We start from the raw sequence: 14,769 nt of genomic DNA on the forward strand, positions 1-14,769 counted from the left end.
CAGCTGGACTCAACACGTTCTGCGTTCTAGACGTTTTCCCAGCCACCAGGGCAGGCAGGCCTGTTACTGATGACACACTAATGCCAGGTTCTACTTCCGTTTCACACGAATGTCTCTCCACCCTGCTCCTGTGATGTCTTACTCCTGTCCTCTGTCCTCTGTCCACCCGGGGGGGCAGAGCAGGCCCAGTCCTAGGCAATGAATGGAGACTGTTGCACACCCCATCGAGTTGTAAATGTGTACGGCAGCCCCTCACCACCAAGCAGTGATGTAATGCTGGCTCTGCTGCTGCTGCCAATACACAATATGGATAATAATCCAGTCATATTTCAAGTCAATTCCTTTTATAAAACCACCAAACCACTAACTTGTCTCAAGGTGCACCCGGTTTGGAAATGGATAAAAGACCCTAAAAAACCTTAAAGTGGGGGGAAAAGGAAGAGACCCTTTCCCTCCTGGAGTCTGGGAGGCCTCAGACCGCCTCTGGCATCATCTATTTAAATAATCCTTTATCCCTAATGCCATCATTATTCATTGTCCTCAACCAAACCAAGTGACAACGTATTTAAACATATTTATTCTTATATATATTCTTTTTATATTTCTTTATACTTTTTTATAAATATTCCATGTTAGTGATGGTATCCCTGATTATTTGTTGCTTATGGGTATGCACTCAGTCTTGAGGTGATTTCCTTCAGTGATATCACTAACATCTGGTGCTTGAAGATAGATTGGGTCGGACAAAACAAGACTCTGAGAATAGATATGTTCTGTTGTTTATGAGTAAACGGGTATTTAAAAAAGGATGTGTAGAAAAGACTGTAATCAATGAGGAAAATAACCATAAGGCTAGTTCTAGCTACGGTTGGGAATTGACTTGGTTGTCCACCCAGTGGACCCAGTTTCATACTCAATAGATGACTTTGTGTGTTTTTTGGCTGGTGAGTGAAGCAGATCTAACAACCGCTTGGACATTTTACCAGCATGGGGCTGGTGCTGCTTTCCAACCCTTCCAGCCCTACTTATATCAGAATTAGTTTTGTAACATCTGTCAGTAGCCTTGTGTATATATATATATATATATATATATATATATATATATATATATATATATATATCATTACCATATTACAAGCATTAATGTAGCTATAAACTACCTGACAACAAGATCATGAGCAGCCATTTGCAGCTGATAATACTGTTGCTGTTTTCAGTTACAATAAATTAAGAGACAAAGATAGAATGAGATAAATAACCAGACCAAGCAAGCAGACACGTAAAAGAGAAGTACAGCTGAACACGCAAACAATGGACGACACAAACCATTTGGATGTTACTGATCATCTCTTTTCTCTTACTAAGTAATGCTGCACCCTATCCTAAGTACCACTACAAATCTTATAAGAAACTTTGATAAACTCAGTGAGTACTCCGCAAATTCAAAGGGTTTTGTTTACCATCCTCTCTACATGTCAAGCTTGGTCATGTGACCTACTGCTTATTCATGTGATAGTCATTGTTAGTGGTCTAAAAGGAGAGCGTGACATCATGGGGATCATGACACAACAGCAGTTTTGCGGCGCTGTTCTCTGAAATGACAATCAGCCTGTCAAAGACCTCAGCCATCCATCCATCCATCCATCCATCCAGCCAGCCAGCCAGCCAGCCATCCATCCATCCATCCACCCATCCACCCATCCACCCATCCATCCACCCATCCATCCATCCATCCATCCATCCACCCATCCATCCATCCACCCATCCATCCACCCATCCATCCATCCTCCATCCATCCATCCATCCATCCATCCATCATCCATCCAGTCAGCCCTTCAAATACCTCAGCCATCCATCCACCCCTCCATCCATCCATCCATCCATCCATCCATCCATCCATCCATCCATCCATCCATCCATCCATCCATCCATCCACCCATCCATCCAGCCAGCATACAGGAGCACATGATGTAGACTGTAGACTGCACAGATGCTGCTGGAACACACATGTGACTGGTGTCCGTGTGTTTGTTTGTGTGTGTGTGTGTGTGTGGGTTATATGTTGTAAATGAATATGTGTGTCTAAATGCTCAAACTTTGCTCCACACTGATCTCATATTATTGTGAGGATGAATATATATGTATATGTGTATATATCTATTACAAAGCTTGCTTTGGGGGGGGGGCATCCCATTGAGTAGTGTGACCCTGGAGATGACACACTTTCTCTCACTCGCTGTCTTTCTCTCAGGCAAGACGTTACACACACACACACACACACACACACACTTATCAGCGCACACCGGTCTTGCTTTCCTTCTACAAATGCAGCTTTTTGCTATTTTTGTACTTTTCCTGCTCATTCCCATTCTTCTTTTGGGTTGTAATATTTTGAGCACTTCCTCAAAGCCCTTGGATCCTTATGGTTTAGTGCAGTGCTGTCATGAGGAGGTCTGACCCAAGCTCATCATGTGTAGTAGCCTTACTTATAATGTCAGACTGGCCAGAAGCTATTTGCTATGCATATTTATTGATGATGAACAAGTCCTTCTATTTTGTGGGATTTCTGGTCGTTCCAGTGTAAAACAGGCCTACAGCTAGGTTACTAAGTGTCCAGAAGAGAATGAAGGGGCCCTTTGCTTTGTAAAGATGCACATGTACACACACACACACACACACACACAGACACACCAACTGTTGAACAGAGTCGGGTACAGGGTGGGAAAGTTTACTCAGCCAACCCAGGCTTCAGTCCCCGTCTGTATTCCCAAGCACAGATGGGAGTTTAGTAGCACTGACAGAACTCCTTGTAGTGAGCTGCATGTTTCATTTTCTATAAGCTGAACAGTTAAAAATAACCAGCTCACTCTTCAAAGAATCAGAGTGTGTATGAATCCAAGTTGTAAAGTCACAGCAGTGGAAAGAATACAGGAAGCAAAAGTATTTTTAACTCAACCATTACTAGGTTGCAGTAGCACAGGGCCTATCGTCTTCATCAGTGTACACCTGTATCATTGATTTACCTATTTAATTTTAATACTTGTATCAAAATTACTCACATCTTCATTGTGACTACTAGACTACTGAGCAGACATAAAAAGTGTCTGCAAATCACTACAATTCCCAGCATCTCAGTGGTACTATGTGCTATAATGAGAATAGTAGGAATAATAAGATTTGACAATATCACTGATACACATAATGTCACAACAGGAGATAGGGCAACATAGATTTGACATAGAAAAGCACTAAACCTCACTCAGTTACATTTTTACCATTTATATATGACTGCCTGGCTTTTCTGTACCAATGCATGTGTCGCTTACTAAAGTTTTCTTAGAAGTTCAATTACTCAGCCATCCGTCTAAATTGTGGCCCAAAGGCCGGTGGTTTACCTTATGCAAATACAACTTCTGCATATGTTAACTAAGACAGTTTGATGTGACAGGAAACCCTACCCACCTCTTTTTGACTCTATTTGTGATCATACACAATTAAAGTGTATTAGTGTGCCGGTGCATGTAGGCATGATCAACATCAATGTATATTGCAGGCGCCTGTACGTGTTATGTAGGCCAGATAACGACATCCATACTGGCTACAAGAATGACTTTGTCATCCAGATAGTGATCAATTTAAAAGAAAAACAAATATGTACATACATAGTACATCATTATATTACACATTGGCTTTATTTGTCAACATGCAGCTGCTTTGACAGTTACATGTGTTAACTGTAACTTGTGTGTGTGTGTGTGTACAAGTATTGCTGTGTTCTGGAAGTTGGCAGGCTCATCTATCGAGCTGACTTCCAGGACAAATGAAAAGCTGTTTTTTTATGTGCATTGAATATGAAATGACCGTATCCTTTTAACAATTTAACTTTATGCAACACTTTACTTTCTGTTACTGCGAGCTCTTTGTCTTGCTATGGCAGAGAGAAGAGAGACAGTCACGTTTAGTTTGATCTGCCTCTTTTCTTTTTGCCGTTTGGCCCCTGGCCCTCTCAGCTCTGTTCTGCTCTCTCTGGTTGTGAATATTAAGCTGATTATCGGCCCTGTCAGCGCTGTCTGCCAGGTCAGACGTAAAACACACAATTCTGAGAGGCACATGATATACGGGTGGGCACAGACACACTGCTTTGGCTGGGCTGGTGTTTTATAATGAGGAAGAGGGCACTGCAATAGCTTTACCGTTTTAAGAGGGGTCTCGCCATTTTTTCCAAAAAAGGATTGGCTGGAGGATAACGAATGTGGCAGCTGTGGATTCTGTGTTCATATTTTGGGTTTTCATTCATTCAACCTTTATTTAGAGAGAGAGAGAGAGATCACTGAGGATCAGCCCTCACTTGCAATGACATTGAGTCAGTTACAAAGACAAAGAAAGCAACACAGAAAAGAAAGTAACATCAGTATAAGAACATATAAAGACACCAAAACGTTCTGAAATGGAAAAGCAGTCTAATAAACAGATCATGATAACCAGGATGCAGAAGAAATATAACTATGTAAAGCAATTACAAGTCAAAGTTTGGAAGTATTTTATTTATTGCCAAACAGGTACAAGTGAGTAGATTTTAAGAAAATATATATATTCACCCCAGTTTAATTATAATTATTAAAAGCACTAAATATCAGCTTGCTTAAAGACACATTTGCCAGTTGGTCCACTGCCTTCGCAAGATAACACATTTTGTTTGTGTCAAATGTCATTCACTGTCAGACCGTTCTCCACCTCTCTCAGATTAAGGAGATTTCCAGGTTTGGGCCTTTCAAGAATTATACGCTTCAAATACGCCTCTAGTCAAATAAAAAGGTAAAAAGGAGACAGTGTGAGAGCCGTGTGCCCTTCCCCTCCCCCGGTGCGTTGGTCTGACACTGACATACAGTGAAATGGGAGAGGATACAGGTGCAGAGTGAACACGTACTGCACCACATAGCCCAAACAGCGTTAGGTAAGAGGAAGTGGATTCTAGACACGTCAAGAGCATATTGAGCGTATTGTTCCTGTGTGAAAACTGCAGCATCTAACTGGAACCATTTCACAGCTGTAAGCATTAACATTCTAAACGTGTCCCAGTTTAGGCGGCCATTTTCCCAGTCCTGTACTTTTAGCTAACTGTTAAGCTAACTATTTCTACAATTTTCTATTACTTTTAGCTATTTAGCTAACTATTTCAACCATTTTCCTTTTCCCTTTAGCTATTTAGCTAACTATTTCAACCCTTTTACTTTTAGCTATTTAGCTAACTATTTAGCTAACTATTTGAACCATTTCCCCTTTCCTTTTAGCTATTCAGCTAACTGTTTAGCTAACAATTTTAACCATTTTTCCATTACATTTAGCTAACTCTTTCAACCATTTTCCCTTTTCTTTTTAGCTATTTAGCTAACTATTTAGCTAACTATTTAGCTAACTATTTCAACCATTTTCCAATTAGTTTTAGCAAAATGTTTAAATCTTTTAGCTAACTGGTTTAACTTCTCGCTTGCTCATTATTTTTTCTTGCATTCTTAGTTGGTACAAAGTGTTCAGCTGTTCTGACTCAAAGGATGTATTTATTTAACCAAATCATATTATCTATATAATCATATCTTCTACACAATCTTTCCACGCACCCTCTAGCAGAATAACCCCCTAGGGTACAAGTACCCTTGGTTTCAGTTTAAGTCCCATTTTCCATCTTCTGTCTTTCTGTAATGGAGCTTCTTCTTTGACCACATCTCATATCCTCGCTCTCTCTTTCTCTTTCTCTCAGACTGGGGTGTTGTGTGAGTGACGCCTTGTTACCATGACGACCCACGTGACCCTGGAGGATGCCCTGTCCAATGTGGACCTGCTGGAGGAGCTGCCCCTCCCGGACCAGCAGCCATGCATCGAACCCCCTCCCTCCTCTATCATGTACCAGGTACACACTCACACACGCTGTCACCGCCACCCACCAATCATCCCCAGTTGTCCACTTATTTTCAGTGTACTCCTTTAACTCCTTTCTCCCTCCTTCTGCAGGCTAATTTTGACACCAACTTTGAAGACAGGAATGCATTTGTGACCGGCATCGCCCGTTATATAGAGCAAGCTACAGTCCACTCCAGCATGGTGAGAAATGTGCTCCAGTTTTAAAAAAAAAGAAGAAAAAAAAGAACATGCCATGGCTTGCAATCGTGTTGGTTTTTACATCTGATTGGTTGAATCAGTTTTTGTTTTTTGTCTATCTTGAATAGCTGTTGTCCCCCTTTCAGTGAACACAACACTGACTGTGGGAAGTAGCCTCACTCCCTTAAAGAGAGCCTTGTTTAGTGTGAATTGATTGTCATTTGGCTCTTTTGTTAGGGATTTGGCTAGGCCTGTGGCAGGGCACACACATACACATGCACACTCATGTAGACACACACATCCCTTACACACTGGTGAAGGAGGCAGGCAGTGGACCAGTAAACCTCTTTCCCCTGATGGTGAATAAGAGGAGAGTGGGATTTGACTGGCAAAGAGGGGAAGTAGTGCTCTATTTAACCTTATTTAATCAGGAAGTCCCATTGAGTTTGAAGCCAGTCTATTTCAGGACACGCCTGTCTTTAGCCAGAGTGATTGAGACATCTGTCTCACCTACTTCTGAATGGAAGAAATGTTCCCCTTCTAAAATATTTATCAAGCCCTATTCATCCTGGAATATGTGACTCGTCTGAGACCTTGGAAATGTTTAGTGGTGTCGAGTGCCTTAGCAAAATCTCCTTTCATAACATACACATACTAAACAATTATAAGACCAAAACAAGTAAGGGATTAATAAAGTAAAGGCCTTTGCCAGTTACACATTTGCTGTAACATTAAGCATTAAGAATGAATGATGTCTCTGTGGTATTTTGTCCATTTTATGCAGAATGAGATGCTGGAGGAAGGACATGAGTACGCTGTGATGCTTTACACTTGGAGAAGCTGCTCCAGAGCCATTCCCCAGGTAACACACACACACACACACACACACACATACATACACACACACATACACGCACACACACACACACACACAAATACACACACACACTCACTCACACAGTTCAACCTGCAAGTTCCTTATCACTTGGTAGCTTAAAACCACAGACAAACCTCATGGAATCGTGCAACTATGGCACCGGTTGAACACGAAATGTGGCTGTTCTCTTACCAAACCGGACTTCATTTGGCACCGAATAAGAAGCTATCAGCGTTTTTCCTGCACTTAAGATAAAGATTAAAGATTTAAGATTAGCCGGCTTTACTGGGTGACTTCATTATTGCTCATAATATGATTTCCCAAAGTGGACAAGTGCAACTTATACTGTACAAAAATGAAAATAGAAATCCTTGGTGGTTCTGACTGGTTTAAAGAAAGGCCATTAAACCAGAGCACCTTTTCCTCCCATCCAGGAGTGCTATGTGGAGTTGACAGACCCTCCCTCAGAGTGCTTTGGAGGAGGGTCTGGCACCACCTGCAAATGAACTATAATGTTGCATGAACTAGCTGAACCAAAAACTGTACTACTGCTGCTGCTGCTGCCAAATCAAGCTGTACAATGCCACCCTCTTGTGCTTGCTAGGTGAAATGCAATGAGCAGCCCAACAGAGTGGAGATCTATGAGAAAACGGTGGAGGTGTTAGAACCTGAAGTGACCAAGCTCATGAAGTTCATGTACTTCCAGGTAAGACTCGGCTGCATGGCAGTGTCTTTTATATTTTATGCTTAACTGAGCCTGAAAAGGTCGAGAGCGACATGCCTAGGCAAAACCCTGCAATCAGGCTCATATAATGAAGTACATTTTCATTTCAGACTTTGCATGTTTGGTGTCTTTTTGGACACAGAAAGTTGTGTGTTTGTAACTTATTCTAAACATTCCATATAACCTGATTTCTTTGTCTTTACAGCGGAAAGCCATAGAACGTTTCTGTAGCGAAGTGAAGCGTCTGTGTCACGCAGAGAGAAGGAAGGACTTTGTGTCTGAGGCCTATCTGCTCACTCTGGGCAAATTTATTAACATGTTTGCAGTGCTGGACGAACTGAAGAACATGAAGTGTAGCGTTAAGAACGATCACTCTGCCTACAAAAGGTAGTGAACCATAAGTGAAGGAATCCTCATGTACAGTAGATTAGTCTAGAGCCAAGGTAACATTTCTCTCCTCCTCTGCCTCCAGGGCAGCTCAATTCTTGAGGAAGATGGCTGACCCTCAGTCCATCCAGGAGTCCCAGAACCTCTCAATGTTTTTAGCCAACCACAACAGGATCACTCAGGTTGGTGTCCAGACTCTAGACTGTCTTTATGGCGTGTGGTGTCAGAAGGTCTCACTATAGATTGGAAGGAGATGGAGGAAGCTTTACTCATTGAATTAAATAGAGTTTTGTACGACATACTGCATTTGTAAAGTGATTCAAGGCTGCTTTTTCAGTGTATGTTTGTAAAAAAAAAAAAAAAAAGGCCTTTTTATTGAAGGGTCCCTACACATATTTAGTGTTTAATTAAACAATTTCTGCAACATTCTGAACAGGAAATGACTCACTAGACAAGATGAGCAGATAAATGACTCACATTTGTACTCTCCAAAAGTGACGTGACAGGTAGTGCAGTCTCAATAAAGGTGTCTTACGGAGCAATGTTAGCTGCAAGCATTTAATCCAGTGTTGTCAATGCCAGTATTTATGTCTATTTGCAGGGTAGAGTGAGGCCTTTCTGACATTTGCATGTAAATGAATGGATGTGAAGATGACCTGTTGTTCTGTTTCTGTTTCTATGTAGTGCCTGCACCAACAGCTGGAGGTGATTCCCGGCTATGAGGAGCTTTTGGCAGACATTGTCAACATCTGTGTAGACTATTATGAGAACAAGATGTATTTGACACCCAGTGAGAAACACATGCTGCTTAAGGTACACACATCCTTACCTGCTGCCCACCTGTATCAGTCAATACTGTGATCTTTAGCTGGCTAAATGTCCTTTGCTGATGTAAAACAAACCACCTCTGTGTGTGTGTGTTGTGTGTGGTGTGTGTGTGTGTGTGTGTGTGTGTGTGTGTGTGTGTGTGTGTGTGTGTGTGTGTGTGTGTGTGTGTGTGTGTGTGTGTGTGTGTGTGGTGTGTGTGTGTGGTGTGTGTGTGGTGTGTGTGTGTGTGTTGTGTGTGTGTGTGTGTGTGTGTTGTGGTGTCCGGTCAGGTGATGGGCTTTGGTCTGTACCTGATGGATGGGAACGTCAGTAATATCTATAAACTCGATGCCAAAAAGAGGATCAACCTGAGCAAGATTGATAAGTTCTTCAAAGTAAGGCTTTCTTGGCATCTCTTTTATCCAGAGTTGTATTTGTGTACACAACATGAGTGTGGAACATTGTCTCCCTGTGTTTTTCAGCTTCAAGTGGTGCCACTCTTTGGAGACATGCAGATAGAATTGTCGCGCTACATTGAGACAAGTGCCCACTACGAAGAAAACAAGTCCAAGTAAGAGGACCTGTCTAGACATCTACAAACCCTCGTGCACAGAAATGTTCTCAAGCATAAAAGCAGCTGATCTTGACCGCCATGCCATCTGCTCTCGCCCACCCCTCAACCCTACCCTTTTCTTCATTTTTGTGCCCAGGTGGACATGCACCCAGAGCAGCATCTCACCACAGTACAACCTGTGCGAGCAGATGGTGCAGATCAGGGAGGACCACATCCGCTTCATCTCGGAGCTGGCGCGCTACAGCAACAGCGAAGTGGTGACGGGCTCGGGCCTGGACAGCCAGAAGTCGGACGAGGAGTACCGAGAGCTGTTTGACCTCGCTCTCAGGGGTCTGCAGCTGCTGTCCAAGTGGAGCACGCACGTCATGGAAGTTGTGAGTAAAGCGAGGGGTTGCAGGGTTCCCCCCAGTGTAATGCAAGCCTGGTGGCCCTCTGGGCCTATGTATCCCCCCCACCGGGCCTAAGCCACTGGGAATAGTTTTTTAATGTTTTTTTAAGACACTTTTTAAACTACAGTTACAGTGGGGCGGCTTGTTTGGAAACTTAAACGTAGTGTTAATGTTAACTTCAAGCTAAGACTTAATGTAGGGCCCTATGGAATCTGCTCAGCTTTTTTAAATTCTCAATTTCAAGATTCCATCCATGATTCTGTTATTACTAGAACTATTGGGCTCTACATCAATGCTGCCATCAGTGACTGGGCCAAGGTAGGCCCTCTTTATAAAAAGACAATTGTCACCCGTCTAAACAACTTCTCTGGGGGAGACCGTGGGTTGGTTGTGTTTGTGTGTGGAAAATGGTTGTGCAACAGGCAATATGCGTGGGCTTAGGTGTGAAAAGTTAGTGGTTTTGCCATCGATCGTTGTAGCTTTGATATATTTATAGCTCTCCTTGTCTCTTTTAGTACTCATGGAAGCTGGTTCATCCCACGGATAAATTCTGTAACAAGGACTGTCCAGGCACAGCGGAGGAATACGAACGAGCCACGCGATACAATTACACCAGTGAGGAGAAGTTTGCCCTGGTGGAAGTCATCGCCATGATCAAAGGGCTGCAGGTAAAACACTGGTAGCCCTGACACGTGTTGAGTAGCTTTGTGTTGATGCTCCCAACAGCTGGTGGTCGAAGGGCATTTTTAAAATGTGTGCACAGATGAGTAGCCTGCAGCTTATTTAGTCAGAAATTGAATCAAACACATCAAATGATCCACCAACCAGTTTTAAAATGTCATCCATTACTACCCATAAAGAAATAGTTTGCCATTTTGTTAAATTTTATTTCTTACTGAGAGTTAGATGAGAAGATCAGTTCCGCGTTTTTATGTGTCTGCTGAATATGCAGCTGGAGCCAGAAAACGGGGGGGGTTGATTGTTTTTTTTCAATGTGGGAGAAGGAGTAAATGTAATATAGGCATGTATATGGAAGCATTTTTAACTAAGTTATTGAACATTTTGTGGAAAAAACCTATCAGACACAAATTAAGATTCTTAGCTGAGTGGTTTTATGTCCTAAAACGTGTCTGGAGGGCATCTTTAATAGACACATGTGAGTATAAGTGGTATTGGACTTCTCATCTAACTCTCTTTCAGGAAGTAAATAAGTGTATTTCCCAGAGGTGATGGCCAGTAGCCATTATGACCAAGATGCTGTGTAATGACGTGTGTAGGTTCTGATGGGCCGAATGGAGTCAGTGTTTAACCAGGCCATCAGGAATACCATCTACGCAGCGCTGCAGGACTTTGCCCAGATGACCCTCCGAGAGCCCCTGCGCCAGGCTGTACGCAAGAAGAAGAACGTCCTCATTAGGTACGCACGCACAATGATGATCTGATCAAATGTACGTTAAACATAATCTCGTGACCTGAAGCACTTCTCTAATACTGTGTTCTTCCTCTGTAGTGTTCTTCAGGCCATCCGAAAGACAGTCTGTGACTGGGATGGTGCGAGGGAACCTCCAAATGACCCGTGCCTGAGGGGGGAGAAGGACCCAAAAGGTGGATTTGACATCAAAGTGCCACGCAGGGCTGTAGGACCCTCCAGCACACAGGTAAGACAGGAAATAGATCAGGCTGCTTGCAGAAAGAAGCCAAATCAGAATGCTGTTGGTTAGAGCTGCACCATATGAGGAAAATATGCGATAACATCCCGCTAATGATATTACTTGTGATAAATAAACAAGTATTAAAGTGTACTCAGTTCTGCCTTTCTGCTGCTTTCAGTATTCTGCTAAAACAGGGGTCTTCAACGTTTTTTCAGCCAAGGACCCCTTGACTGAAAGAGAGAGGGATCAGGGACCCCCTTCTACATATTGTATAATATTAGGTTGCATAATTAACTGGGCTTACAATAAAGTGTAGGGTGACCTAAATTCTTTATACATACCTTTTTAGAGCAACCAATAATATAAGCTATTAAAAAAATAATTGTAGGCATGAATAATATTCTAATGTTACAGTTAACATACCTGTGGAACAGTAAATCCTTACCTATAGGCCAGCAAACCATCATCAATGTCTTTTTTTTCACCAATAGGCTGATTTGTATTTGCTAATAATATGTTGGATTCATGTTAAGACATTTTCATTTTTGAAAAAACTTTATAATACTTTGGTGGCCCCCCTGACCCCCACGATTATTGGACCCCCTGTTGAAGATCTCTGGGCTGATATACAACCAATCGCTTGTTGGGTTTAAAACAAATGAAAGGAAATCATTTCCAACATTCTTTTATTGAACAAATTGAACATTAAGTTGAATAAGAAAGGCAGCACTGAAAAAAAGAATGACATTTTGAAGTGTGGTTTTGTTCTGATATTTTCACTCTGAGTGACTTTGAGGATATGTGGCAGCCTTTCATGATGTGTTCATAGCCGACTGAAACTAAATGTGTGACTGAAAACATTCCCATCTGGTCTGAACTGGAATCACAAGGGTTCTAATGTTCACACATCTTCTGACGTACTGAAGTAATCCATTTTTGTTCTCTGTTACAGCACACATTAATATGCTAATGCATCAATTACAAATACTTTTGTTTTCAGTGTTTGGGTTGGCTTTGAGCGAAGCTTTTAGTTTGAAAGTTTACAAACACTTTCAGATTCATTTTCCTCTGAATAGTGCTTATTTTTTCACTCCATGCTACACATGCAAAGGATAATCAGCAGAAAATAGCAGCTATGCTAAATATTGAGGTGGCAAATGATGAATAATGGTTCATTTCATTTGTTTTTATCTTTGTACCTTTGCCTTCCATCTGCAGCTGTACATGGTGCGCACCATGCTGGAGTCATTGATAGCAGATAAGAGTGGCTCGAAGAAGACTCTCCGCAGCAGTCTGGATGGACCTATAGTGGTGGCCATAGAAGACTTCCACAAGCATTCCTTCTTCTTCACACACCTGCTCAACTTCAGCGGTGAGTACAAAGTAGCAAAATATTGCCTTAGCAAACAAACTTTGCAAAAATTGCATAATTAAAGCAGCTCTTATACAAACGACCTGATGTCATAAAGTCAATAAGATACCGTAAAGACAGCTAGAGCAACAACATACGTTTTCTCAAGAAGTCATGCAGAGCTACATTAAAGTTACACATCAACAGTATCCACATTCTGTCCAGGAAGTCAGGTAAAAAACACTCAGCCAAGCAACACAGTTTGGAGCCATTTTAAAGGTAATTCCTTCATTTTTCTGCACCCTGCTTGTGTCCTTCCTCCTCCCAGAGGCCCTGCAGCAGTGCTGTGACCTGTCCCAGCTGTGGTTCCGAGAGTTTTTCCTGGAGCTGACCATGGGTCGCAGAATCCAGTTCCCCATTGAGATGTCCATGCCCTGGATCCTCACCGACCACATCCTGGAGACCAAGGAGCCTTCCATGATGGAGTAAGACAAAACTTCCATTGACAAACTCACATTATGTCTGTACCTTGAGAAAACAGACTGCATAATAACTACAATTCTCCCTCCTCCAGATACGTGCTGTATCCTCTAGACCTGTACAACGACAGTGGCTACTACGCTCTCACTAAGTTCAAGAAGCAGTTTCTTTATGATGAAATTGAGGCTGAGGTAAAATCTTACTGCCATTGCCAATACATTTGCAGCGATCATGACCTCTGTGTTGCTCTTTGAAAACAAGACCTTCATGGTGTTTTCCCTATCCTCAGGTTAACCTCTGCTTCGATCAGTTTGTCTACAAGTTAGCAGATCAGATATTTGCCTACTACAAAGCAATGGCTGGAAGGTAGGAAGTGACCCTCCTTTGAATATGCTTGGAGCTACTGGCAGACATTGTCTCTGCAAACTTCATTGACTAAATCCCATGTGTTTCACAGCGTCCTCCTAGACAAGCGCTTCAGAGCAGAGTGTAAAAACTATGGCGTGATAATCCCGTACCCTCCATCAAACCGCTACGAGACGCTGCTCAAACAGAGACACGTACAGGTACTGGACACGTGGAAAGCAGTCCTCTATGGCTCATCTAGGGTGTCGCTCTTTCTGTTCTACTCCATATATGTATGGATCCAGAGCCAGTATTTCTTAACCATTCCTTCTGTGTCTTGCAGCTGCTGGGTCGCTCTATTGACCTGAACCGTCTGATCACCCAGAGGATCTCGGCAGCGATGTACAAGTCTATGGACCACGCCATCAGCCGCTTTGAGAGCGAGGACCTCACCTCCATAGTGGTAAGATCACACACCACAAACTAACATCTAATCAACATTGTGTTCTCACTATCTGTCCAATCTGAGCACTATGTTACCTGGTCCTCAGATCTCTGCAGGGTAAATGCAGACAGCTAGCTAGACTATCTGTCCAATCTGAGGACTATGGTTACCTGGTCCTCAGATCTCTGCAGGGTAAATCCAGACAGCTAGCTAGACTATCTGTCCAATCTGAGGACTATGGTTACCTGGTCCTCAGATCTCTGCAGGGTAAATGCAGACAGCTAGCTAGACTATCTGTCCAATCTGAGTTCTGTGGTGACAACTAAAACTACTTCTGAACATGTTACACCAAAACATGTTACACCAAAACATTACACCATTACACCAAAACATGTTACACCAAAACAACTTCCTGAGACGACTTAGCAGAGGCACCGTTATTGCGTCCGGTGCTTAATAATAATAATAATAATAATAATGATAATTTATACTTTATTAATCCTGCAAGGGAAATTACAATGTTTTCACTCTGTTGTTAGAATGCACATTACACACAGGCCTGTAATACACACACATGCTCAATATCTCTACATGCACTAATGGAGAGATGTCAGAGTGGGGGGGGGGGCTGCAGCTGGGGGT

General features: G+C 42.4%; 1 protein-coding gene and 1 long non-coding RNA gene across 4 annotated transcripts in view; one reads left to right on the forward strand and one right to left on the reverse strand.

Annotated features, from left to right (window-relative positions):
• The window catches only part of LOC116697373 (uncharacterized), a 16,163-nt gene extending 4,319 nt beyond the window's left edge, over positions 1-11,844 (reverse strand). The window contains exons 1-2 of the long non-coding RNA XR_004333989.1: positions 11,699-11,844; positions 1,461-1,464 (exon numbers count right to left, since the gene is read on the reverse strand). This is a non-coding gene — a long non-coding RNA (uncharacterized LOC116697373). The remainder of the gene's footprint in view (positions 1-1,460; positions 1,465-11,698) is intronic.
• cyfip2 (cytoplasmic FMR1 interacting protein 2) overlaps positions 1-14,769 on the forward strand; it is a 22,311-nt gene that overhangs the window by 688 nt on the left and 6,854 nt on the right. For 2 of the 3 annotated variants that reach the window (XM_032528688.1, XM_032528689.1), the window contains exons 2-20: positions 5,759-5,908; positions 6,010-6,099; positions 6,881-6,958; positions 7,578-7,679; positions 7,903-8,084; positions 8,170-8,266; positions 8,769-8,897; positions 9,182-9,286; positions 9,374-9,462; positions 9,602-9,839; positions 10,370-10,522; positions 11,132-11,271; positions 11,365-11,512; positions 12,725-12,878; positions 13,186-13,342; positions 13,432-13,528; positions 13,627-13,703; positions 13,795-13,903; positions 14,026-14,145. In XM_032528688.1, the coding sequence (XP_032384579.1) occupies positions 5,792-5,908; positions 6,010-6,099; positions 6,881-6,958; positions 7,578-7,679; positions 7,903-8,084; positions 8,170-8,266; positions 8,769-8,897; positions 9,182-9,286; positions 9,374-9,462; positions 9,602-9,839; positions 10,370-10,522; positions 11,132-11,271; positions 11,365-11,512; positions 12,725-12,878; positions 13,186-13,342; positions 13,432-13,528; positions 13,627-13,703; positions 13,795-13,903; positions 14,026-14,145 (2,382 nt within the window). In that variant the 5' untranslated portion in view covers positions 5,759-5,791. Of the gene's footprint in view, positions 1-1,934; positions 2,017-5,758; positions 5,909-6,009; positions 6,100-6,880; positions 6,959-7,577; positions 7,680-7,902; positions 8,085-8,169; positions 8,267-8,768; positions 8,898-9,181; positions 9,287-9,373; positions 9,463-9,601; positions 9,840-10,369; positions 10,523-11,131; positions 11,272-11,364; positions 11,513-12,724; positions 12,879-13,185; positions 13,343-13,431; positions 13,529-13,626; positions 13,704-13,794; positions 13,904-14,025; positions 14,146-14,769 lie in introns of those variants that run through there. The other variant, XM_032528687.1, reaches the window with a different exon arrangement.

Source organism: Etheostoma spectabile, chromosome 10 (assembly GCF_008692095.1).
Source record: "Etheostoma spectabile isolate EspeVRDwgs_2016 chromosome 10, UIUC_Espe_1.0, whole genome shotgun sequence".
NCBI classification, from domain to species: domain Eukaryota; kingdom Metazoa; phylum Chordata; class Actinopteri; order Perciformes; family Percidae; genus Etheostoma; species Etheostoma spectabile.